The 27,148-nt window shown below is 42.2% G+C and overlaps 2 protein-coding genes across 12 annotated transcripts; one reads left to right on the forward strand and one right to left on the reverse strand.

Moving 5' to 3' along the window:
- LOC117711711 (T-cell-specific guanine nucleotide triphosphate-binding protein 2-like) lies at positions 1-27,148 on the forward strand. 7 transcript variants are annotated; one of them, XR_013111315.1, is made up of 4 exons: positions 1-695; positions 1,673-1,825; positions 12,657-12,794; positions 15,828-16,616. XR_013111315.1 is itself a non-coding variant. In XM_076936973.1 (4 exons), exon 4 carries the CDS (start codon positions 25,646-25,648, stop codon positions 26,888-26,890), a length of 1,245 nt encoding a protein of 414 aa, XP_076793088.1. In that variant the 5' UTR covers positions 11-695; positions 1,673-1,825; positions 12,657-12,794; positions 25,628-25,645; the 3' UTR covers positions 26,891-27,148. The 7 variants fall into 7 exon arrangements, 5 of the variants coding, with proteins under 5 accessions (XP_076793088.1, XP_076793089.1, XP_076793090.1 ...); XM_076936973.1 differs by lacking the exon at positions 15,828-16,616 and adding an exon at positions 25,628-27,148 and having other exon boundaries at positions 11-695; XR_013111316.1 differs by lacking the exons at positions 12,657-12,794; positions 15,828-16,616 and adding an exon at positions 2,265-3,771 and having other exon boundaries at positions 4-695.
- Positions 3,446-13,866, reverse strand: LOC117711020 (interferon-gamma-inducible GTPase 10-like). 5 transcript variants are annotated; one of them, XM_076936969.1, is made up of 5 exons: positions 13,805-13,866; positions 13,121-13,255; positions 12,350-12,425; positions 11,415-11,451; positions 3,446-5,033 (listed from the first exon to the last, which is right to left on the reverse strand). In XM_076936969.1, exon 5 carries the CDS (start codon positions 5,012-5,014, stop codon positions 3,752-3,754), a length of 1,263 nt encoding a protein of 420 aa, XP_076793084.1. In that variant the 5' UTR covers positions 5,015-5,033; positions 11,415-11,451; positions 12,350-12,425; positions 13,121-13,255; positions 13,805-13,866; the 3' UTR covers positions 3,446-3,751. The 5 variants fall into 5 exon arrangements, with proteins under 5 accessions (XP_076793084.1, XP_076793086.1, XP_076793085.1 ...); XM_076936971.1 differs by lacking the exon at positions 12,350-12,425; XM_076936970.1 differs by lacking the exons at positions 12,350-12,425; positions 13,121-13,255 and having other exon boundaries at positions 13,805-13,863.

A 27,148-nucleotide genomic window follows, 5' to 3' on the forward strand; every position in this document is an offset into this window, starting at 1 on the left:
CCTTTGGGCCTCCTGGCTACTGTACCTGGACCCTTCTTCCCTCTCCCTTGCTCTCCCTCTCTCCTATACTCAGCTCAGTGTGGTCTTGACCACTCTGGACTCTCCCAGATGCCTTGGCCTCTGACTACACTCTCTTTTATCTACAATAAAATTTCTCCTACAACTTACCTAGGACCTGCCAGTCACGTTGCTTTTGTTTTTATTTCTGTTTTTCATTCATCTGAATCCAAAACCTGGGACCAGTCATGTCCTTCCCTTCTTAGTTCTTCTTTTCATTCAGTTGGTTTTTGCAATCTTTTCTGTCCTGCTCTGATCCTTATTTCTCCACTTCCTCTCGGACTGACTATGCTTTTCTGTCTTCTGAGTGTGTGGCGGGGGCTGGGAGGAGGGATTGGGTATGTTGTTGGTTTGAGGCCTTTTGAAACAGTATGGCTCTTTACCAAGTCCACCTTTTCTTCTGTTTTTAATACAGGCATTTAAAGCTATACAGCCCATCAAGCCAACCTTAGACGCAGCCCATGCATTTGGATATTATGTGATTCATCGTCATTTGGTTTGCAGCTTCCTTGTTGATCCTTCTTTGACCCTGTAGAAATAGACAATAAAAACCCAAAGTGAAAGCAAACATGGAATATTTACTCAGAGGTTGCTATAGCAAGGAAGTCAGTTAGCCTGTGTTTAGCAGAGACTCAAAGGTAAGTAGGGGAGTGGGGATGATTTGTAATGGAAAGTGGGTAGGCTCTGGGTGTTGGCCAGAATAGATGAGATGGATTTCATGAGCTTCATTTCAAAAACACAGTTGACATTCCCACTGAGGCATAAAAACAAGGAAGGTAAATTAATCAACTCATTAACACACAAAGTAAGGGTTTAGTCATGGCACCTCCATACACATTGATAAGTCATTCTCTGCTGGGAAAATGAGCCAATTCAGGCCAGATCAGAATATAACCAAAGCAGGTTTATTAGGCAGCTGCCCTTGAATGGGTTCACTGATTCCAAGGAATGAGGTCCAGGGGAGTCCCCATGCAAAAGGAGACAGAGGGGAGAGGGAACAGAAAGAGAGTCCACATGCAGGAAGAAAGAAAATGCAGAGAGATAGGGAGAGAGAGAGACTAAAATGTCTGCATTATATAGGGAAGAGCTTCTGGGGGAGGGGAATCCCAGCCCCTCAGCTGGAAAGTTCAGGGCAGAGGACAGGTATGCAAGCCATGTCCTGTAACAGGTAGGGACTAAGGGATGCTGGGAGAACCTGGAGGCCAAGTCCACTTTGGTAAGTTAAATATGCACTTCAGCCTCTTGTCCTGGGACTGAATCCCAACACATATGTCATTAAACTTTGTTATGAATTACTTCTCTCCCCCATTGCCATCCCCCATGACCACTTCCCCACAGCCAGTCCCCCCCATTCTCCAGTTAGTTCCAATTTCTGCTTTTTATTGTGTGTATTCCACTGCCATCTCTATTTTCCACTAGCCATAAGATCTCTTCCCCTTTCATGATCTCCTTTCTGGCTTCGTGACCTATAAATGCATCCTCACATATAAGTGAGTACACACACACACACACACACACACACACACACACACATCATTTTAAATCTAGGCTTCACATATGAGAGAATCACAAAGTCTAATACCAATGTTGTCTTATATGCACTTTACATTTGAAGCAAGCCTTCCCAGAATGCCTCAGGAAAGGGCTTGAGATGACTCCCCAGCACCTCTCCCTTGCACGTAAGCCAGATGGGACACATGGACCACATGTCACTTTACTCCAGCAAGCTTTCCTCTGGTGTTTTTGGATCATGTCCAGACTCAGCAAGGTAACCTAATTCTTGTCTTTACTTTTGTCAGATTGCAACAGGCAACATGCCATCTAATTCATTTTTTAAATTTTTGTATTTATCATTGTTGTTATTATTGTAGTTTGTGGGGGGCAGGGAGGAAACAGATAGTTGTACCATAGTACATGTATGTATGAATGTCAGAGAACAATTTTGTGGAGTTGATTTTCTCTTGCTTTCTTTACATGGGTCCAGAGATTTGATTTTAGGTCTCCAGGCCTGTGTGGCACATGCTTTTTACTCACTGAACCATCTCACCAGCCAGCTAACTGATCTTACAAAGTCCCTCTGACACTCAGTCAGACCCTGAGGAGAAAATCTGGTGTACCACACCTGTCCCCTTAGATGACACCTCCTAGCTTCTCCTTCTAAGTGTTTGATTACAAAAACTCAAACCCAACCCTTTTACACCCTCCAGGAAGAGAGCACAGAACAGCTATGTTTTTCTCCACCACCTGGTCTGGAATTCCAGGGTGATCACCTTGAAAGGAAGAGACTATAACATGTCTCAGGTCAAATGAAGAAGAAAGGAGGTTCAGTTACACTTACCACAAAACCTTCAGTCTCAAGGAGATTTATCAGTGAACCTTAAGTCATGAAGGAAATGCACTTCATCCCAAAGGAAAAGGGGAAAAGTCCAATGAATTATCAGTTTTGAAAAAATAAAAAATAAAGTAGGTAGGTCTAGCTCAATATCTCCACAGTGATACCTGGAAGACAGGGTGTCTCTGGGGTGTCAAGACTTTGATCTCACTGTACCCACTCACCCAACTCAGCCTATCACATTATTTACACCCCTCCTTCTAGTCTGTATGTGTCAGAAGATTCTGACTATGTGAATGTAACTGAACCCCAGATCCCTCTCCTCACTTCAGTTCCTCCCATTCCTCTCCATGCCTGTCAGGTAGTAGTGATACTCCTCTCCTGGTCACTCAGGGGTTGTCCCCACAATCCAGTCTCTGCCTCCCCATGGCCAGTTCAGAAACTTCATACTCCATGTTTACTCCAAAGCAAATGCTTCTATCTCCGTCACTACCTCCTGAACCCCGACTACCATCATGACCTCCTCTGGGATGATTACAGAGAGCTTCCTAGAGGTGATAGCTCTAACTTGGCCTCTCCACAGTCATGTTTAAAGTGCTCCTCTATTGAGGAGATCTGCCAGGCCATTCTTCTACCCAGTCTCCTTTCTGCCTCCCTTGAGGAAAAAATCGAACTCATATGTTACACCTTCTTTGAAGTGATTCTGGTTTCCTCTCTGCCTGACTTCATTCTCTGACTTCCTCTACTTTCCTAAGTCGGCATCAGATTTCTGCCATTCCTGCAACTGGCCATACCTGTCCTCACATTAGTGCGCTGTATTCCTAACCACAGATTCCCTTTTGACCTCGTCTGGATCCTGCTCTTTCCTCGGTCTTCTACTTCACTCCTTCATCTTGTCACCACCTCTTGGGCATGTTGCACTTTCCCATGGCAAATGTTTACTGTGACTTTAACCACATGTCTCATGTTTATAGATCATTCTTTAGTTCAGTGAGAATGGTGTTGAAACGCTAAATGCGGAAAAAAATTGGGAAATGGTGATGTCTAAGTCTCATCTTGTTATTAAAAACATTTTTTATTGATGCAAATGAATCAGAAACAGGTAATCTCTTTACACAGAGAGGCAGATGGTATGTTATTGCTGGCTATTATCAAGAATAATAAATCAATGAACATAGAAAACAGGGCATGGGCAAAACCAATTCATGCATGGTAGTGATCTCTAAAGAAAAGCAGTGAACTTCCTGCATGGGATACACATCTGTGGATCTTAGGGAAGAGCTGGCTGGGGGTCTGGTGGAAGGACAACCTACTCCATTGCCGATTCAGACACACAAGCCCTGAAATCCACTTACTGTTTGGCTAGGCAACATTTACTGTTTCCATCTTTCTCAAAAGATGTTTAGCATCTTCAACCACTATGTTAAGGAATTGTGTGCGCCCATAGTAGACTTTCAAAGCCTGGATGACAGAAGATGCAGGGCCTCCTTTCAAGGCACAAAAAGCTTCGACAGCACTCCTAGCTTGTGCTATTATGCTGTCATCCTTTACAATGGACCAGAAATCCAAGCACTTGAGTTGGCCCTTGATGTCTTCCAAGGGTGTGTCCAGCTTTTCAGTAATCTCTTCAATCAATTTATCATCCAAGCCAAAATAGCTTCTGTACTCCTTCAAGCACTTTTCTTGTTGAGGCAAATCAAAGCCACTAATAAAGGTCATCCAGGGGATGAAGCTCACAGCTGCTGACTTCAAGGCCTCCAGGAAGATCTTCTCCTGAAGAAAATGTTTCTTTATCTCAATGGAAGCATCAGAGATATTGGGCAAGAGCATGGCAAACATGTGGCGCTTGTGCCCAGGGAGCTCCTTCAGCAGAGTCTCCTCCAGCTTTGGGAAATCAAAAGCATCCAGATCAAAGTTGGAGATCAGGAAGATGTGTGGTTCAGTCACTCCAATATTGTTGAGATTAGCCAGACAGTAGTCTCGAATACGCTGAAGGACTTTCTCCTTCTTGAAGGTTGTGGGTTTGGTTTTCTCTTCACTATATAAGTCACTGTCCACCTTGGTTCTAACAAAGTAAAACTTCTTCCCAGCATCCTTGATTTTCTGGGCCAGGAGAGCATCATTGAGGCTGAAGCGGGAAGATGAAATGATGATGAAGAAGTCATAGTTAGCAAATCCCACTTTGTCTAGATAAGTGTCTGGGTGGAAATTGGGAGTCCCGGTCCCAGGCAGGTCCCAGAAGATCACTTTGGGATATTTTGGGTGTTGATAGGGGGTTTTACACATAGTGGTCTCCACAGTCCCGACATCAGCAGATTCCTCAGCCTCATGACTCAGCCCTCGTAGGGCATTTATGAAACTGGACTTGCCAGTCCCAGACTCCCCGATCACAGCCACCTCCAGGACAGCATTCTCTGCAGCACTAATTGCTTCCTGAATATAGCTCGTGACATCAGAGAGTTTTCCCTCCTGGAGGGCTTTGTGAATAGCAGAGAGAGTTTCTGGAGAGAGCATGCCTCCTGCCTTACTGATTAAGACAGAGTACTGAGGCAGAAACTCCTTAGCTAATTGGTGGAAATTGTTTTCTGAAGCACCCTTCAGGAAGGCTGAGATGAACTGATCCATGGAGGTTACCAGGGAAGATCTGTGAGAGGGAAAAAGATCAAAGAGGTAAGAAGAGAGGATTTGTAAAAGAGAAACCCACCCTCCAGACACAGTAGCCATTGTGGGCCACTCCTGTCCTCACAAGGTGGTTCATGGCGCTGCATCTCATTTATATTCTGGAAGAAGACACACTTCTCTTTCTCATTGGTGTCTGTGTCTCAGATTCAGGAGACAGTAGCCACTTTTTCACTGTCAGAATATTGATCCCAAAGATATCCACATCAACCCCCCAGAATCTGTGAATTATCATTTACACAGCAGAAGTGAGTTGGGTGCCGAGGTTAACAGTTTTTGAGGTTAAAGTAATGAATATTTTGCACTATTCAGATAAACTCAAGTACAAAATTAATTTTGACTAATTTTAGATTTCTGGCTTTGGGGCTGGAGAGATGGCTCAGCGGTTAAGAGCACTGACTGTTCTTCCAGAGGTCCTGAGTTCAATTCCCAGCAACCACATGGTGGCTCATAACCATCTGTAATAGAATCTGATGCCCTCTTCTGGTGTGTCTGAAAATAGTAACAGTGTACTCATATGAATATAATAAATAAATAAATATTTTTTAAAAAGATTTCTGGCTTCGAGAACTAAAAGAAAATGAATTTCTGTTGTTTCATTTCCCTCATAATAACTGCCCGTATTCATGGGGTTATAACAACAGGTGATATGTCCACACCAGTGTATAATGGGCAGTGGTAAAATTGGCATACTCAATACCTCACATACACTAATACATTAGCGTTCCTAAGAGAAGACAAAGGGTTTATCTAATGGAGAACAACTCTTTCTTTCCTTATGCAGATCCTTCAAAAACAATGTTCAGGATAAGGAAGAACTACTCTTAGCTCTCAAACAAAACAAGATAAAACAAACATATTAATTTTATTATGTCCTATAACTCTGTCTAGTCAGAAGGCAGAGGCAGGAAGGCAGCAAGTTTAAGGCCTGCCTGGCATACAGAAGGGGTTCATGAGCAACTTGAGCAAATTGGGAAGACTACTGCAAAATTTAAAACATACAAATCAAACCATCCTTAGGCTGCTGACAGGGGCCCACCTGGTGCAGAAAGTCACCCTTGTGATTGCCCAGGACAAAGGAAGGCCTTGATTCCAGGCCAGGTCTCTCTCCTGCCTCTCTGTGTCTGTGCCAGGGCCACCACCACCAATGCAGATCTAAATAAGGTAAGAACACTGGCTTTCACACATGAACTCTGCCTATGACTTTATGAACAAGGAGTAGACTCAGAGGCTGCTGAAGCAGGAGAAGCTGGTCTTCTGAGATGCACCAAGCTCTGCAAGAAAAGCTGAAGGCTTCATTGCAGTCTAGAGTGTGCAGTGATATTACTGCATGCAACCGTGTGGAAGGTGTTTCTTCTCAGAGGAATATAAATCTGTGGTCGTGTAAGTTAGTGTCACGTGGGTGGCAGAGAGAAGTAAGAAATGTATCTCCTATGGGTCCTACTACTGTTTTCCTAATGACCCCATGCTTTATTACTGTGTGTTTTGTGTTCCTCCTTCATAGTGATAGCCAGATGTACACCTCTGCTCTACCTGAAGTTACTAGAACCTTCTAGGGATGTTAACATTTCCATCATAAAACTGAGGATTAAATGTTCTCTGCAGCTGTAAACTCCACTGCATTGGGCTGGAAAGCTGACAGGATGCCAGGAACCACTTGTGAATTTTGTCCTTTCCCTTTGATCTCTATAGTCTTACTTTTCAAGTTAAGAGCACAGAAAACATTTCTTCCCCTCTGCTCTTTAGCAGAAAAATACTTACAAAGATCAAAACAAAACACCTTAAATAGTTTACTAGTGTAAACCAGAACATCCTTAAATTAAGAATGAAAACTTCTAGAAACTTCTATTTTAAAAGCAATGTCAGTGTTGAGCTTAATGTTACTTGTAGTTTGAACCACCTAAATCTTAGGAGAGTCTTGAGAAAGTTCTTCTTTCTAAGATTTATATGCATAAGAGCCCTACAGAATAATGTATAAAGCGAGACTTATAATATTCAAAATTCTTTTTTGTGTTTTTGCCTAAAAGTACATGGAATGCTTACCTAATAATTTTGTATTAAAAATAAAGTTATTTTCATAACTTTCTAACCGTCTTCATTCTTCCAACTCTATTCATTCCTAATTTCTTCTTTGAGAAAATAGACAGGTAAATAAAGAAGACAAACAAGGGTTTTTAAACTCTACAAACGAACAAGAAAAAGAACTAACTAAAAGAAACGCATGTATGTGTGTACAGGAGCGCACACAGGAGCGCACACACATACACACACACACACACACACACACACACACACACATACCATAAAATTTCAAACTTGTAAAGCATAATATACAATAGTAAGGTTTTTTAAGGCCAAATAAAGCAATATGTGACAAAAATATCCTCAAAAATAAACCTTGAAGCTCCTTTTCTGTTGACCATCTACTGAGGGGCATGGGCCTGCCCTTAAGAGTGGTTTGTATCCCCAGGCAGAATCCCCTGGAGAAACTAAATTTTCCTTTGTTTGTGATTGGTTGTTAACTGGAGATAGCCTTGTTGGGACTGAGGGCCAATGCCTAGTTCCCCATCACAGTGCTGGAAGCCAACCAGCTTGGACCTGTGCAGGCTCTGTGCATGCTGCCACAGTCTCTGAGAGTTTGTGTGTACACCAGTCCCATTGTATCTTGAAGACACTATTTTCTTTAACCTAACAAATCTTAAATGGTCATTTAATCACGAAACAAGTATACATTTTTTCAATTTATTTTTTTTACTCATTCACTTCAGATCACTGGGCCCCTCCTGGTCACCCCCTCACACAATCTTTCCCCCATCCCCTATCCCCTTCTCCTTTGATTGAATCTCCCCTTCCCATACCCCCCCCCCCCAAATCCTGGCACTTCAAGTCTATGTTAAGCTAGGCACTTCCTCTCCCACTGAGGCCAGACAAGGCAGCCCAGCTAGAAGAACATATCCCACAAACAGTTAAAGGCTTTTGGGATAGCCCCTGCTCCATTTGTTTGGGACCCACATGAAGACCAAGATACACATCTGCTACATATGTGCGGGGAGGCCTAGGTCCAGACAATGTATGTTCTTTGGTTGGTGGTTCAGTCTCTGAGAGCCCCAAGGGTCCAGGTGAGTTGACTCTGTTCGTCTTTTTTATGGAGTTCCTATCTCCTTCAGCCCTGCAATCTTTCCTCCTATACTTCCATAAGTGTCCCCAAGCTCCATCCACTGTTTGGCTGGGGGTATCTCTATCTGTCTGAGTCAGCCCCTGGGTGAAGCCTCTCAGGGGACAACTTGCTCCTGTCTGTAAGCAAAGGTATGCCATATTTTCTGAAGAAACAAGAATTTCCAGTTTAGTAAACAAAAACCAACGAAGTGTGCATCAACAAATTATAAGTATGCCTTTTAAAAATAATAGTGTTTTTATTTCTACCCTAAGCTATAACCTACCAAGGTGATTTTTCAAAAATAAATTCTAGAAAATCTAGAAAAGTAATGGTTCAGCTCTGTTCCTGTAACAGAATCTCAATGGGTTTTTGTTCTGCAATACTAACAATGTTCTAATCTGTTTTATTGATTCCTAAATTGTATATTATTTGATAGCATTTAAATGATGGTAGAAAGATCTGGAGGGCTGGGTCAGTGATTAAGAGCACTCACATTTACTTTTCTATGAAAACAATATAAGAATAGGTACATCGTTAACTATGTTAACTTATTAACTATAAGTTATAAGTTATAACTATAAGTTATTGTGTTGAATTAGAATAATGTGATGTCCTTTTTGTAACCACAAACTGCTGCCTGCCAGTACAAAAGAAACTGCCTGTTAAAAGTATCTGGTTTACTCAAATTCTGTTAATCTGTAATAGAAAAGCTGTTATTTTAGGGGGTAGACTTATGAGAAGGAACCACATGAGAAGCTGAGTGATCAGATGTGGGATTTAAAATAACTTGTTTTTTAAAAATATGAAACTTATAACCATTTATGTAATAAAAATTCATGATTAAGAGGAGATTGTGTTGTGATTTTTTTCCTCCATGACGGATTTTATTTTGTTATGTAAGGACAAAGAAAAAAAATACAGTTGTTGGAACCTTGCTTCATTCACCAAATGTGTGTGTGTGTGTGTGTGTGAGAGAGAGAGAGAGAGAGAGAGAGAGAGAGAGAGAGAGACAGAGAGAGAGAGAGACAGAGAGACAGACACAGAGAAAGAGAGAGAGAGAGACAGACAGAGACAGACAGAGACAGAGACAGACAGAGAGACAGAGAGAGACAGAGACAGAGGCAGAGACAGACAGAGACAGAGACAGAGACAGAGACAGAGAGGCAGAGAGAGACAGACAGAGACAGACAGAGACAAAGAGAGCCTGTTTTACAAAGAGCGCCTGTTTTACAAAGAGAGCCTGGATTACTGATCTCACTGTTGGAGTTGGACTTTGACAAATCAACTTCTTTGCTGTTATTAAACAAACATCAGCTTTTGGCTAAGTTCAGTGCTAAGTGCACAAGGTACTTGGGTGGTAGAGACAGAATTGTGACTTTAAGGCCAGTCTTGGCTACATTGGCAACATAGTGAAATCTTGCCTTTAAAAAATGGCTTTGGTTATTTTCATGTTTTTAAAAACCCATGGTGCCTCTACCAAAGGAACTGAAGGGTTACTCTCAGGAGACCACGTTAGGAGACAACAATTGGTGATCAGCACCTGATTGCTGATAAGCACAGTGCACACTGCACATTATTGATAAAACCAGAGTGTATGCTTTTTCAGAATGTATGCTTTCTCTAACTACAAAATATATGTGGACTTCTAGATCATTAGAGTTGATAGTCTTATGTCTGGGTCTGTAGATTATTTACATTTGAAACAATATAAAGGAATGTATGAAGAAAGGATTGTGTTTATAGAAAAATTTACTATAAAAGTTCTTAAATGCAACCTATTATACTGCATACTTAAGTAATATTTTAAAAACCAAACAACACAATTGCCATATCTATTATGTGCCATTGACCAAAATAAAATCCTTTGATGGTAATGAAAAGTAAAAACAGGGCCAGGATGAAGGGTCAATGTGTAAAACCACTTGTCACGTAACTCTGGTGACCTTTAATCCATGCAACCTGCATAAAAGACCAGATATGACACACATTGGCAACTTCCCCAATCCTTCTTTGAGATAAGAGCCGTAGGAGAATGCAGCCTGAAGCTTGCAGGTTGACTACCTATAGTATACAGCATAGTCATGGAAACAAGAGAGACCCACCTCCATAAGGTAGAAGGAAAGTCTAACTCCCCAAAACTGTTCCCTGACCTCTGCACATGTGCCATAGCATGTCTGTAACACCCCCCACACACACACAAATTTACACACGTATACACACAAAGACATGCACACATAGACAGACACGCACATATGCACACACACATACATAAATATATTTCTAAATTAAAGATAAAAAACAAAAGGTCTTGGAATACAGCTTAGTGGTAGAGGCCTTGCATAGGTCAAGGTTTATGAAGCCAAAGGTCCAATCTCAGTACAAAGAAGAAAGAGGTGGCAGAGGATAAGGAAAGGGAAGAGAAAAGCAAGGGGGAAGAAGTGCAGGGAGAAAGACCAAGAACATGAGAAGTAATTATTTTATTTCTGATTACTAATTATCTAAGGGACACATCAGAACAAGTAGAGATCTTTCAGCATCTTAAATAAACAAGACAGGCTTACTCTCAAGTATATTCTGTAAGTGTGAAGATGGAGGTTACCCCGCTGTCTCTCATGGAGGAAAATGGACAGCCTCAGACCTCAGCAAATCAGCTTTATTCATGTGCCAATGATGAAATGTTACTTAGATTTTTGTTAACTATGGAAAGCTCACAGGGTTATGACCTAGCTCTCTAGTGGTGAGATACAGCTACTTTACAGTGAGTTCTGTATGGTTTCCTATGAGATCACCCAGAAACATTCTGCTCAGTCCAAACGTTTTCAGAACTCTCACAGAACTGGCACCAAAAGGCAGCTCCAGATCCACTACTCCTATCTGTGAAAGATGGAAGACATAACTTGCTGCCTATCCAAGCCAGCTCTGCCCTCTGTACACAAAGCCAAATCCCAGGTCACTACTGAAGCAAAGGTTTTTGTCACTTACCAGATCTGAGAAGTAGAAAATACTGAGTCTGTTGGTCACTGCAGCCCACAGCACAGGCACCACCAACTGCACAGGTCTGCCCTCTTTCAGAAAAGCAGCAAGGAGAAGAGAGGATAGGGAGAGCCTCCATGGACTCTGGAGCAATGAGGCCCAGTGTTTATAAAGAAAGGAAGCTATGCATTTTCAGGAAACAAAAGTGAAACTAACCTCTTGCTGTGTGCTTTCTGGGCAGCATAACCATTTCCTGAAAAAAAAGAAGGAACACTTTATGATTTCAACTTGGTCAGAGAATGAAAAGAAGACTGGACAATTGAAAGCCAGGAAGACAATTTTCTCTTAGCCTGTGAAGGGTCACTTAGCCAAGACACCAAGGGAATGAGCTCTCTGAAGCCAAAGGATTCCTTGGAACAAAGATGAAAGAGGTGGGGGATTTTACAAAATCACCAGTGAATGACTGAAACAGGCCACCTATTGGGAAGGACTGTGCCATGGGTCTACCTCATCATACTTCTCAGGAACACTGGCTGGCAGACCTTATTTCAGCTCCAAAGGCACTCATGAACCTGGGGGCTCACAGGGTCCAGAACCACCAAGACAACTCAAGACCAGGGTTCAGCACACACCTGATGATAGAATCGTGTTTCTGAGGAGAGCCCAGCAATTACTCCATGAGGTAGACATTTGTGAGAGTGGGCGGGGAGGGGGGGGGGACTCCATGGGTAGATGTTTAGGGGAGGTGTCCATTAGGTAGACATTTGCAGAGGGGAAAGGTGTCCATTAGGTACAGGTTTGGGTATTGTCTCCATTAGGCAGATGTTTGAGAGAGGAGTCCATTAAGTAGACATTTGTGGGGTTTCTCTGTGAGCTGTCTGCAGGGGTCTGGAGCTCTTGAGGTTTTCTCAGTGAGTACGAAGGCAACAAGGAGCAAAGGTGATACTAGAGCTTGAGAGGAGTGACAGGGGCCAGCTGCTGGGCTGTGGAGAAACCTCAGTGGGCTCCCTGGATATGTGGAGGCATATAGACCTAGACAGAGATACCTATTGGAGGAGAGGTGGAGAGAATAAGTTCCTCAGCTGTCACCAACCCTTCCTCAATGCTGTGAACATATCCCTTTACACTCACAGCCACAAGCCTCTTGTCACCTGAGTTTGTTCTCCAGGTTTCAGCTCTCCAAAGATTCTAGGATGTTGGGTTCTTCTAAAGAAAACTGTCTGGGACCTGCAGAAAAGATGTGCCCATGTACAAAATAGTGCCAGTTCTGGGTACGGGAGTAACCAACAGCTCTCAATTATATTGGAAGCCTGCTCCACAGAGGGAATTTATACCAGGTCAGAGAACTCATTGGCCCAAGGGGAGGGCCTACTGATGTCTCATTAAATAGCCATCTTGCCAAACTGCCTTCTATGCATTTATGTTCATAGTATAAGCATGTGTTGTTTTCAACCTTAGGCAGAGAATCTTCTTTCTAGTGGATGGTGGTACTGAGAAAAGGGGACTAGAGGTTGGCCGTGGACTGCAAAGTCTATACTGATCTTCCCTTGACCTCAAGACCTGGGGGTACATCACGGAAGAGATGGAGGAAAAAGGGTAAGAATTGGAGAATGCAGAGTAGTGTGAAATGTTGTCCTTTGGACATGGCATGTATAGTGCACATGGGAGCGTAGCTGTGGCTACTCCAGCAAGACCTGCACAAATCAGGCCAGTTAGAAATTTCAGAATAGTAAGTAATATCACTAATGAAAATAGCTGCAAAAATCTTCAGTTAAAAAAAAAAAACCTGAATACAGACATATCTTTAAAAGATTAACCACCATGATAACATTGGCTTTCTCAGAGAGATACAGAGATGGTCCCACATATATAACTCAACAAGTAAACTACATCACATATTTGTACTTAAAGACAAAACTCACCTGATCATCTGAATAAATGCAAAAAAGGCCTTTGACAAAATCCAAAATGCCTTCATAATAAAAATTCTAGAGAAACCAGGCATGGTGGACATCCATCGATACATTAACAGAGACTGTCTCAAAAAATTTTTTTTTCTAGAAATAGAATTAACAGAACATGTCTCAACACAATAAAGGCTACATACAACAAACTCATAGCCAACATCATCCTAACTGGGGAAAATCTTAAAGCAACCCCGGTAAGCTGGGAAAAGATGGAGCTGCCCACTATTCCCGCTCATTTTCAATAGAATGCTTGAAGTACTAGCCAGAGCAATAAGACAAGAGAAGGAAATTAAAGAGATACAAATAGGAAAAGTCAAATGATCCCTATTTGTAGATGGTATGATACACATAAGAGATCCCAAAAGCTCCACCAGAAAAATTCTTGATCAAAACATTCAACAAAGTCACAGGACATAAAATTAGCTTTAAAGGATCAGTAGCCTTTTTATATGCCAATAACAAGCACACTGAGAATGAGAGTGTAGACACACTCTCATTCACAATAGCCTCTAAACAATAAACTAGGAATAAACCTAACCATGCTTATCTCTTTCCCTCTCTTTTCCTCCCTCTTCCTTTCTTTCTCTACCTTTATCCCCCCTTCTCCCAATTCCCCTCCCTCCTCTTGAATTGACTCACACTTTTGTGATTCATATCTTCACTTCAGGCTGACAGTCCTGGAAAGAGTCAATCCTGAAGCCTGAATCCAAATAACCTGAAAAAAAACATCTCTCTTCTTTTTCTTAGGCAATATCTGGTTTTTTATCTCTGTAAAATTATCATTGATTTATGGGTGCATTCAGAGGACGGAAGGTCATCTGGTGAATTCAAAGCCTCCTGATTTAAAATTTAATCTTTTTTTTTTTTTTAAATACCTTTATGGTAATATCTACAGTAGAAAGCAACTAAATACTTGAGTACTATGACCTAGACAAGGTGCTATGTAAAGTCACACTGTTGTGTGATAAAAATAACCTGTAATAAAATACAAGGATCAAAGGCTTTATACTGGCTCACAATTCAACATACAGTCCATCCTGGCTGAAGTGGCTGTCACATCCCATCCACTCAGGAAAGAGCAATGGATTCTTCCTAGGACTCAGTTCCCTTTCTCATTTTATCCATCTCAGGATTCCTTGATGAGAGCATAGTCTGGCACAAGGTGAAGATAGGCTTTCTTACAACATCAGTTGATGCAAGAAGATAATCCCTCACAGGTTTGCCCAAAAGACCCATCTCCCTGGTGATCCAAGATTCTGTCAAGTTGACAATTAACACTAACTGTCACAGCTATACAACATGTAATTATGTTTATTCAGTCAGAACTTCCATATCTTTAAACATCTTTTCATTATCTTGAACCACAGGCAATTTTTGTCTTTATTATGTGGACAGTACAACATATCAACAAAGTTAAACAGTTTGTTCTAATCAAATCAACAAGATTTTTTTTTTTACCATTAGAGCATCATTTTTAGGCTTTGATGAGTCTCACTACACCAATTTGCTTATTTATGGATATATCTGAGGTTAATTTTTAAATTTCTTATTGTTTAAGAATTTCATGCGTACATACGATGTTTTCATGAAATCAACCCCATCATACAGTTTCCTGTTTCTCCCTCATCTCCACTGCCATATTTTTATCCCAATGTCATTTCTCATGTTTGTTTATTTGTTTGTTTCTGTTTGTTTGTTCATTTGTTTTTGACAATCTCACTATATTATGCTTGTTGGTCTAGAACTCAGTATGTAGACCAGGTTGGTCTCCAGCACAGAGATCACTCTGCTCTGTTTCCCTAGTCCTACATGTAAAGGCATGTGCCACCACATGTAGCAATTTGCTCTTTTCAAGAAGTCCACCGCATCCACCTGTGCTGCCTGTATGCACATGGGTACAGCAGCATCCACTGGCTCGTGGGTAGCCTCTCTGAAAACACATCCCTGAGGAAACTGATTCTCTCTTTCAAAGAAGCCATCAATTAATAGGTTCTCAGAAAGGGGTGGGACCTCATGAGTCCTTCTCTCAAAAATGCTAGTTTTGCCTGGCTTGATTTTGTGCAGGTCTTGTGCATGCTGCTCACAGCCTCTGAGATTTCATGTATGCAACCGTCTCACAATATCCAGAATATAGTGCTTCTCAGATTTCCAATACCTCCAGCTCTTACAATCTCCCCTTCCCTTCTGCAATGATCCATGTGCGTTCAGGAGAGGAATGTGGTGTAGAATTCCATTTGGAGAATTGTATTCCACAATCTCTTATTCTCTGCATGCTGGTGAGATGTCCATCTCTGTGAATCATCAACTACTGCAAAATGAGCTTCTTTGATAAGAGTTGAAAGATGTGATAATCTCAAGTACAAAGTACTCATGAAAACTTAGGAGCAATTTATCACTATGTGATTTAGCAGAATAATAATATTAGGTTCTCCTGCTAGGACCTATGTCCTAGCCAGCTATGGGTTTTTAGTCCAATTAACAGTACCAGGCATGAGTTTGGTCTTGTGTCACAAACTTTAAATCTGGTCAGAAAGTTATTGTTTGTCCCCAGAACATTTGTGTCACTGCTGTGCCAGAGTGTGTATCTTGGCAGAGCGTTTATTATTGTAGGATTCACAGGGTTCACAGCTGGGTTATATTGTTGGTTATTTTTCTTCTCCAGCAGCATGCCTAGAGACTTGCAGCACTATGAAAGTGGGAATGAAGCTTTCAGATCATTACCAACTTGATTTCTCCAGGCCCTGTGACTCCATAGTGTGGTGCCTTCAGAAATAAGATCTTACTGTCAAGTTCTGAGAAGTAACCAAGAGCAATGGTAATAGCCTAGAATGTTTAGGGGTTTATAGGATTCCAATGACCAACAACTCAAAATGAAATAATCTATACTTCACACTGAGATCTTTATTTGGTAGTCCATGGTGTCTGGGAGAGACATTGCTCCCTCCATTACAGTGTTGCTCCATTTAAACTCTTTTTTATATTTCAGGTATCTTCTGTAGCAATAGGTTTCCTGTGACTTTTTCAAAGACCTTTAGTGTTAGTTATCCCTCCTGATTCTCCCTCTTCTTGTAAGAGAACATGTGTTAATGCATTTGTTTCTTCTCTTTGTTTTTCTCTTGAGACACTACATTCTTTTCTTTCTGTTCCACTCTTTGTACACTCTGGTAGCTTCTACTGAATAGTCTGCTCCTGGTGACCATTTACCTGCCCCTGTATCCTATTGCAGAGGCTTTTTCCAACTGCAATGAGGCTTCAGGATGAAAAGGAGCAGGTCAACAGCTGTCCTAATACACTTATGTCTAATGCTTAACTCAGCCTTGGTGTGGTGTCGCAGCACCTGGTCTTAGCTCCATACTTAATCTACTTCCGTGGTTTTTTCCATTTATCACCATTTGCTGCCATGTTGGGAGAAGAAGCTGTTGCTGACATGTTCTATCCTTGGTGATGTCGTCTCTGAACATGGATGGTTTAGGTTCTATTGACAGTGTTTCTGCATAATTTTAGCACATGTATCAGAAGAATAAATTACATGCTTGTGTTCATTCAAACTGAGGAATATTTTTCCAGCTCGATGTGATTTGGGTTTATTTTCATTTTGAATGTCAGGCTGAGTATAGATAGTGGGAGGTTGACACCATGGTCCAGGCATCCTATTTCTGATGATCTGAGGCACAGAGTGATTCTGTCTTCTCCTATACAGAGACTTTCACATACTTAGTGGGTTCTTGTGTGAGAACTAATCATAGCTCTTGTTTTGTTTCTGTGTAGGAGTTAAAGTATAGTTCTAGAAATTGAAATTTTGGGGTATTGTGTCTGGCTTCCAGATAGCTGGAGCCATGACTCAATTATATGACTTGTCCCAAATTTACCTTGAAGATACTCTGAGGTATGAAAGGGGGAGAAAGGACACCATCTATTTTTACCTCTACAATAGCAGAAGAGCAGTGGAGAGCATTCCACAGCATCATGGGGCTTCCATGTTACAGTGGGAGAAGTTAAGTATGAATGAGCTGGATGTCCCAATGTCCAGGAGAAACCATGTCTGCTTAATTCAGAGCTAAGACACCACAGTCTCTCTGAGAAGACACTATGGTTTCCTCTTTAGTTACAAAGCAAATGGTGAGTGACCTTATCATCCTGGATCAAGGACAAAGTTGTGTCTTCATTCATGTGTACAAGTGCTGGGCCTGTCCATGTGTCATTTCTATAAGCTGGTATAATGTGCCTATGTGTGTAATAGGTATATGTTCCTGTGTGACAGATGACCCAATACACCTGGCCAGTCACAGAACTCTACACAAATCCTGCAATTTCTTGGAACAGTGACTGCTGTGGTAAATTGTTAATAATCAAAGTTATATAAGAAAAGCATTGCCAAACACATGAGGAAAGGGGCAACCAAGAGACACAGTCAAGTTAGGCATACTGAAGTTATTTACTTTCCACACTCCACACAGGGCCACTAGAGTGCCATAGAAAGAAAAGAGACACAGTTGTCCTGTGAAGTCTGAAGTTATTTACTTTCCATTTGCTCCTGCTATCAATTTTCAAAGCAGGGTCTTTGGTGTTTCAAGCTGTGTGTGACCCACAGAGGGTGTGTGCGACACATACAGAAGTGACTCAAGGTTTCTGAGCATGGAATCTTCCATTCTAAACATCAATTGATCACTAGTTACTTCCATCAGCCAAGCAGTGTTCAGAGAGAAGATCCAAGAAAAGTCAGAGAGATGCTGGAGCCAGCTCTAGTGGGAATGGTGTATCCTGACTAGTGTTATGTGGTCTTGACATAAGCTAGAATCATTTTAAAAAGAGAGAGAGAGAGAGAGAGAGAATCTCAGGTGAGCAAATGCTTCTATAAGATTGTTCACTAGGCAAGTCTATAATGCATTTTTTCTTTTTTGATTTTTTGTTGTTGATTTTGAGACAGTGTGTCTCTACATAGCTCTGTCTTAGAACTCACTATGTACACCAGGTTGACCTTGAGCTCACAGAGATCACTATCCATTGCCTCCTGAGTGCTGGGATTGGAGGCATACCTCACAATGGCTGTCATGCATTTTTATTTAATGATTAATGTAGGAAAGTCCAGCTCATGATAGATCATATGCCTCCCTGGACAAGTGATTCTGGGTGCTATAAAAGGTAGACTAAGGACCTTCCGGTCTGGGCCAGAGCACTGAGCAGATCTTGGGTGGCAGCTCTGCCCCCAACCTCCAAGAACCCAGAGGAAGCGGGGATCCCAAGCGCTCTAACTCGGGCAGTATCTTAGGTAAGCAGACAGCAGGGCTCGCCCTAAACAGGGAGTAACTGGGACCCACAAGGACCCAGGAAGTCACTCCCGGCCTGGAACACTGGTTCCTTCTGGTCTGGGCCAGAGCACTGAGCAGATCTTGGGTGGTAGCTCTGTCCCCAACCTCCAAGAACCCAGAGGAAGCAGGGATCCCAGGCGCTCTAACTTGGACAATGTCTTAGAAACTAGTTCTCAGATCTGAGGCCTGGACCAGACCTCTGCCAGGTCTGCTGTTGTGTGGACCCCGGATTCCACCTGAGACATACTGGAAGGTCCACTCAACCCAGAGCCACAGAGGAACAACTGAACTCAGAGTGTCAGACAACATATCCTGAGATATCCTAGAGGAGACACTGCACCCAGAACAGCAGACACCTAGCTGGACTGCTACCTTGGAGCCACAATATCCTGAGGTATCCTAGAGGTACCACTGTAATAAGTGCAGCTGGAAAAGATCATAGAGACATCTGGACCCCTAGGAGATCAGACACAAGCTAGATAACTGGAAAGGCAGGCTTCAGTCAGAGACAGCAAGTACAGGCAGCACTAGAGTTAACCAGATGGCAAATGGCAAGAGCAAGAACATAAGCAACAGAAACCAAAGTTACATGGCATCATCAGAACCCAGCTCCCCCATCAGAGCAAGCCCTGAACACCCCATCACACCAGAAAAGCAGGAATCAGAATTAAAATCACTTCTCATGATGATGATAGAGGGCTTTAAGAAAGACATAAATAACACTCTCAAAGAACTTAAGGAGAGCACTGGTAGACAGATAGAAACCCTTAAAGAGGAAACACAAAAATCCCTTAAGGAGTTGCAAGAAAATGCAACCAAATGGGAAAAGGAATTAAACAAAACCATGCAGGATCTAAAAATGGAAGTAGAAACAATAAAGAAATCACAAAGGGAGACTACCCTGGAGATAGAAAACCTAAAAAAAGATCAGGAGTCATAGACACAAGTATCACCAACAGAATACAAGAGATTGAAGAGAGAATCTCATGTGCAGAAGATACCATGGAAAACATTGACACAACTGTCAAAGAAAATGCAAAATACAAAAAGCTACTAACCCAAAATACACAAGAAATCCAAGACACAATGAGAAGGCCAAACCTCAACCATGTTTAAGACAGACTCATACCGATCAGTTCATGAAACCCTGACTGAAAGAAGCAGGACACTGATTAGCTATAAAATTGTTGTTTTTTTTTAATGAAGGGGAGAAGGTGATGACTTTAAGCTCACAGCCTTCCCATTTTCCTACCACGGGGAGATGACGCTTGCACACTGCTTCTAAACAATTAACCATGTGAAGATCACCCATAGACATGGAATCACTGAGGACATACAACATACTTGCCACTGAGACACATGGTTCAAGGCCAGGCTTCTGACCAGCCGTTCCTCGCTGTTCCTACGTTTTCTTGTATGAAGTCTGCAGCCAGGGCTCACTGAGAAGTGTCATGGTGAACATTAGGTTCAGAGCATAAATTTTCTGTGTTAGGCTTGTTTTTAAATGATGTTTTTAACTTGTATAAGCCACTCGGAAGCTGCTCCTACCTGGAACATACCCTGCCAGCTATTCTGAGTTGGACCACTTCCTAGTACAGTTGGGCTGTCCTTAAAAATTGCTAGTTGTTAAAAAACATTTCACTGCCCCGGCTATTTCTACAAGTAATGGGTGGCAAGATTGAACAGGCTAACTGCTAAGCATTGCTATGTGCATTCTGCTTGTTTGGTTGCTTGCATGCTTGGATGGCTAAAGGCACCTGCTGGACATCTGTTATAGAATCAAGGCTCTCCCAAACCCAGACAAGATATGTATTAATTTTCCCAAAATATTAACTTTGTGTGTTTTCCCTTTATAATCCTTTGGCTGGCAATAGCGGGGGCCTTACCTAGAAAACTCCCTGGTTATGGCTTAGCCAGTCTCTTTTTAATCAAAAAGCTCTAATTTACTAAAACCAAAACTTAAGTCAGACTGGTAAATCTCTAAACCCAAGACTCCAACTTGATTGTTTTCCCAGAAGTAGCTGCTATCACATGAGTTAGCAGTCTTCCAGAGGAATCCAGGGGATCCTTTGTGACCTTATCTACAGGTGAATGTGGGAGTTGCTGCTTGATTCCTACACACTAGCCATTTCCAGGAATAAAAACTGAAACCTACTCTGACTACAGCCACCACACCCCCTTGCGTGACTGAGATAAATTGGGCTCAGATCCAGGCAGAAAAGTGTAGAGAGCAGTGTAGGAGGAGCTAAGGGAGAGAGGAGACATATAGGCTGATATTTACTTGTCTGTAGCAGTCAAAGGTAGTTGGTATATCTAGGTTGGGTATTGGGTTACACCTCTGATTGTAAGGGTATCTTGTTACTGATCATTACTAAATATATAAGCCTTTAGATAATCTAAGGATTAGAGTCTCATCAGTACCGAGCCAGTATAGATGGCAGGATGGTTCCAGGAATGCTCAGCCTTGCCAAGACAGCGTGGAAGATTGGCAGAGCCATCTCCCACGCTGGCATCTCGTGGGTGGCAGGGCTTGTTTTGCTAGCTGGTTATTTCTAGCTGTGGCATGCATGTGGCCTCTGGCCAAGTGACTGAACTAGGCAGAGACACTGAAGCCTAGATAATCAGCTATGCCAGCTGCCGCATTTTAAATAATTACTGCAGCAGAGCATGGCTGTGTGTAGACCAACAACAATAAAGATCTGGCAAGGCTTGATTCTGTAACTGAGGTCCAGCAGGTGCCTTAGCCATCCATGCAAGCCAGAGTCTCTACCGTGAACTGTGTTAAAAGGATCACCCCTTAGATTTAGTAAGGCTTTCCGTTACACTTCAAACAACTTGGCCTGTAGGAGACCTTATCTAAAGGAGAATATATGGACTGGGGCATTCCTTCTAGGCTCTGCCCCACAGTTACCTGGCAAAAGCCATGTATGCCTGACTCACTATAAAGAGCTGTTTGACCTCACCTTACCTCACTCTCTTACTCACTCTCTTACCCTCTTACTCTCTTTCCTCTCTGTCTCTCTCTCCCCACTCCTCTCCCTCCTCTTTCTCAGGTGTTCATGGCCTGCCTTTACTCCTCTCCTCTCCCCTCTGCTGACTCCCCTCTCCACTCTCTGCTGTTCTCCTCTCTCCCTTGTCTCCTCTCTCCCCTTCCAATCTCCCTTTCCATGCCCTAAATAACTATTCTATTCCTGTGATTGATACCTCAGGGGGAAGGGATGCCTCAGAATGGGCCCAAAGAGACATCCTCCCTGCCCACACACACACACCCACCTTACTGCACCTCTTCCAAACATATTTCTGGATATTTCTTTTTATAAAACACATTAGGGTTGCCATTTGACTCTTACAAACTAGCCATTTCCAGGAATAGAAACTGAAACCTACTCTGACTATAGCATCCCCACCTTGTGTGGTTTAGATAAATAGACCTCAGATCCAGGGAGAAAAGTGTAGTTAACAAGGGCTGTGTGTGAACCAATAAGGACAAAAAAACTCAGGGAGATCAGACTGTCCATCCCACGGCTTCCTCCTTTCTATATGCAGTTCTTCCTGGGACATCAGAACTCCACACCTCACGTCTGCTCTTCATAAACATCCTGAATCTGAATTCTAGTTTTACATAAAGACCTTTCCTGAGAGGAGAGCATTCACAGAAGTGTTATTGACACAGATCAAGGTCACTGCTGCTGAGGTAAGAGAGGGGTGTCTAGGTTCAGCATGTTCAATAACCCAAGATGTGTGATAACCTGAGGAGTGGTGTCCTGACTTCAGGAAAGGAAAGCTCAGGGCTTTGTACTCAGGGAGCATCCTGGGCATAGGAGTATCCTTCAGTGGCCATCTTCTGGACCACAGAATATCCCAAAGCAAAGAAGGCAACCCCTTCCTTCCATCTGTGTGTTGTGGGCCTTGGTTGTCCTCTGGAGCAGTCAAGCTTGGAGAAAGAGTCCAGGTTGGGATACTCAGATGCCCTTGGAGTCTATGCTGTAGGCTCTTCATCTGCCCCAAGGCGATAAAATCCCAGGTCAGAAAGAGCCACAGAGGAGATCCAGCAGATCATGTTAGGACCTCTAGTTTTCAAGGATTCTTCTACCCTTTGTCACATGTTACTCTGAAGGGCCTATTTTAAAGTTCTTCCTGTTTCTCTTTTGCAGTCTGCAAACCACGTTGCTCTGTATATTCAGGGTTTTCACTACAATATAACTTCAGGAGTTTCTCTTTCTGCCCTGTGTATCTGGAGTTACACATGCTTCTTGTATCTATGTGGATGTATTTTACTGTCCCTAAATTTGGGGACATTTTTGCTGGGAAATTCTTCTATATTGTCTTCAACTCCTAAGACCTCTCCCCATATGGTCCACTCTGTTTGTGAGCCTTTCCATTGAGCATATGATTTAAGGAATTTTTAATCTCTAACCTCAACTACCATTTTTAATGGAATTTTAATCTTTAAACCACCAACCAAAGAGCATACTTGGGCTGGTCCAAGATCCTTGCTTCCCCTCAGCACATAGGTAGCAGAGGACTACATTGTTTGGCTTCAGTGGGCAAGGATGCACCTAATCTTTTAGAGATTTGATGCCCCAAGGAAGGCAGATACCTGGTGGTGGGATACCTTCTCAGAAGCAAATGGGAGGGGGAATGAGGTGAAGAACTCTAGAAGGGAAGATCAGGAGTGGGGCCAACATCTGGAATGTAAATAAATAAAACAATTTTTTAGAGAAGCTCTGATGTGTGGGGTGGTCAGCAAAGGTCAGGTGAACTTGGGTGCCTAAGACAAAACAGTATGAATGCTGACTGTCCTGGGGAAGAGGGTGGGTAGACATCTGGTGACTCTGACAGGACAGGCAGTGGGTAGCTGAGATGCCTATCAAGCACTGCAAGTTGGGAGATCAGAAGTTTCTGAGGCATTGGGGAATTACCTCAGTGTGGTGGTTAGGAGGGTGGGGGACAAGAAGGTTGACCTGTTTCCCATTCCGTTTCAAATTTATGGTCTCTAATTCTTTATTACTGTAACATATCTATAAACAAATACCTAAACTCAATCTGCTGAATACATTTAGTGTAGCTTCTATATAGAGATATATAGACAGACAAAATAGACAGGCAAGCATATGGACAGACAGACAGATATTAGAGATGAACATAGGGACAGAATAACTGTTTAGAGAGCTCATCTCTGGGTAAAAGTAACTCTGCCTCTCTGTAGTTTTTTGTTGCTTGTGACTCTTCACCTAAGTGTGACAACCCATACAATTTCTCAAACATCCACTTTGGCACATCAACTGGTGGTGTTATTGTTCAGGTGTGTTTAATGGCCACATTGTTGAGAATTCACAGATATATCATTCTGGTCATATCTAGAAGACTCAGTCTTGCGGCAGTCTTTCTGTTCTTTTGACTCTTGTAGTCTTTCTGCACCCTCTTTCACAGTGTTGCCTGCCTTAGGTGTAAGGCTTATGTGGTAATGTATCAACTGAGGCTGAGCACTGCACAGTCAGTTGTTCTCTGCATTGTGACTGGTTGTGACTTTCTGATGTAATCCCTGAGTGCTTTGAAAAGAAGCATCTTTGATGGCTGTTGAGTGAGAGTCCCACATAGTCACATATGTGACTATGACCTCACTAGTCACATATGGTTGGTTAGGTTTTCAGTTACCAGGCATGATTTTCTTCCTGTTCAGACAGCCTGAAGTCAAACTAGACAGTGGTGTGTTATCACCAATACACAAATGCCACAATTGCACCTTTACAGTTATCGCAATGTGATGATCATCATTGTGCTTCATAGGTGTCACAGCTAGATAGGTTATCACTTTCCTCCCTTGGCAACATGACAGCACCTTTTGATATTATGAAAGCTAGTCATTAGGGAAAGACTTCTGGGTCAGATTCAGCTTGATTTCTCCAAGTTCTGTATCTGAAGTTTGTGGTGTCTTCAGAAAAAAGACCTTCAACTTCTGGGGCTCAAGTAAGGGCAACAGCCATTGCCTGTATTTGGGGAATGTCATGGACACTACTGACAAACAATTCAAAAGAAGTTTCCCATGCCTGACAATTAAGTTTCTGTTACTCTGTGGCTCAGAGGAAGGCATTGTCAACCACAGGAAGTATCATGACTTCATTTAAAGGATATGCATATGTAGGCATGTGTTCCTATATACACTATAAATAATTTAGGTAAATATGAAATAGTGATTTCCAATGTAGTCTTTTTCCATAGTTTTGTTTTAACTCTTTCTCTGAGTTAATTCTTGTGTTTTCTGGAGTATCCAAGCCAGTGTGATTTCGAGAAATGTTATTACCTTAAAATCTACACCACATTACATGGTTGTCAGAGTTCTCCCAGAATTTACCTGTCAGTGCTGGCTGTGTTTACTGGATGCATAATCTCTTGGAAGCTCTGAACCTTAGTTTCTCTTGATTTCCAACCTCATCAACCCAGAGAACACAGTACTGGGGAGCATACAACATGAACTTCTGAACAGCAGGAAGCAGGGCCCACTGTGGCATCTTAGGAGTCTGCCTAAGAGAGACCATGTCCTACTTCTACTAAGACAAAATGGGGAACTCGCAGATAGTTAGACATACTTTTCAAATCAGTCTTTCTGCCCCTTGTCCTGTGTCATTCTGTCATTATACAATAACTCCACAATGAGGCCAGAGTTCCAAAGGACCTATGCAACCTTAGTAAAGGGTTTGCCTAAGGTTGAGTACCCAGCCAGGATATGTACTGCTTCTTTTACATTGAATGTACTGCTCTGTTTGTTTAGGGTTGATACCATGCATGGGTTCATTTTAGTGAAAAAAAGAGGAATTTAATGGAAATGAACTTTGCTCATTTAAAGAAAATAAAGGAATTTAAAGAAGTCTTAAAACTGATAATAAATGTTGCAGTGGGTAACTTCACAAAATAAGTGAAGTCTGACTTAGACCAATACATGTGAGGAAATTTCTAGAAGAAAGCAAAACATGAACAAGAAGACTTGTTCTATCCAGGTCAGCAATAGAAGCTGCAAGCTAGAGAAGAGATGAAAGGCAATACTATTTCATGTGGGTTGGGGGAGGGTCCCGCTTTACTATAAGAGGAAACATCAAGGCTTTGTCCTGCTTTAACTAATGACTAGCATTTCTTTCCTCTCTTCTCCATGCAGCTTCTTCCATACAGAGCCATGGCTTGGGCTTCCAACTTTAATGAATTCTTTAAGAATTTTAAGAGGGAAAGCAAAATCATCTCTGAGGACACCATCACCTTGATTGAGGCTTACATACTGAAAAATGAGCTTCAGAAAGCTGTTTCTGTAATTCAAAAGGCACTGAGAAACATTGAGAGTGCTTCTCTGAACATAGCTGTGACAGGGGAAACAGGAACAGGGAAGTCCACTTTCATCAATGCCCTGAGGGGGGTGGAGCAGGAAGAAGAAGGGGCAGCTGCCACTGGAGTGGTAGAAACAACCATGAGGAGAATTGCATACCCACATGCAAAGCTCCCGAATGTGATATTATGGGACTTGCCTGGCATTGGGTCCACTAACTTCCCACCACAAAGGTACCTAACAGAAATGAAGTTCAATGAGTACGACTTCTTCATTATCATCTCGTCTACACGCTTCAAAGAAAATGATGCCCAACTTGCCAAAGCCATTAAAATGATGGGGTTGAATTTCTACTTTGTCAGAACCAAGATAGACAATGACTTAGGTAATGAACAGAAGAGTAAGCCTAAGACTTTCAATAAGGAGAAGGTCCTCATGAAAATTCGAGATGACTGTTCAGAGCATCTTCATAAGGTTCTCTCCAGTGAGCCTCCAGTCTTCCTAGTCTCTAACTTTCATTTGTCAGACTATGACTTCCCAAAGCTGGAAACCAAACTCCTAGAGGATCTCCCAGCCCACAAGCGCCACGCCTTCTCACTGTCTTTGCAAAGTCTTACTGAGGCCACCATTAAGTATAAGAAAGATTCCCTGAAGCAAAAAGTCTTCCTGGAGGCCATAATGGCTGGAACATTTGCCACCATTCCACTTGGTGGCATGATCATGGATGACGTAGAGAATCTAAATGAAACATTCGATTTCTACAGGTCTCAATTTGGGCTGGATGATGCCTCACTGAAAAAGTATGCCAAGGATTTTAACATGTCTGTGAATGACTTTAAGGTACACCTTCGGTTTCCCCATTTGTTTGCAGAAGACAATGACAAGTCCTTAGAAAACAAGCTGTCAAAATATATCAAACAAGTTTCTTCAGTTACTGGTGGACCGGTTGCTACAGTCATTTACTTTGATAGAGCTTACTATTTGCAGAATCTCTTTCTTGATACAGCAGCCAATGATGCCATCGCTCTTCTGAATAATCCACGGCTTTCTGATAAGGAGGTGGGAACATATATATCTATGCCCCTCAACTACTGGGAGTAATGAAAAAATGAGGCAAGAGTTCCAATCAGTGTTTACTTGTAGCCTTGCTTTGGGCACTGACTCATAGCCTACTCCTGTGTGTGTGTGTGTGGGGGGGGAGGAGTCTCTGTGGAGGGCCAGTGCGTTCATCCTTTTCCTTTTCCTGAGCTGCAAGATCACCATGGCAAGTGCTCGATTGTGCTGTACTAGTAGAAAAAGAAGAGTTTCCAACATTGTGCAAATGCATGAACAAAGTTTATTTCCATTAAAATCATATGT

The sequence above is a fragment of the Arvicanthis niloticus genome, chromosome 6 (genome assembly GCF_011762505.2).
Source record: "Arvicanthis niloticus isolate mArvNil1 chromosome 6, mArvNil1.pat.X, whole genome shotgun sequence".
NCBI classification, from domain to species: Eukaryota; Metazoa; Chordata; class Mammalia; order Rodentia; family Muridae; genus Arvicanthis; species Arvicanthis niloticus.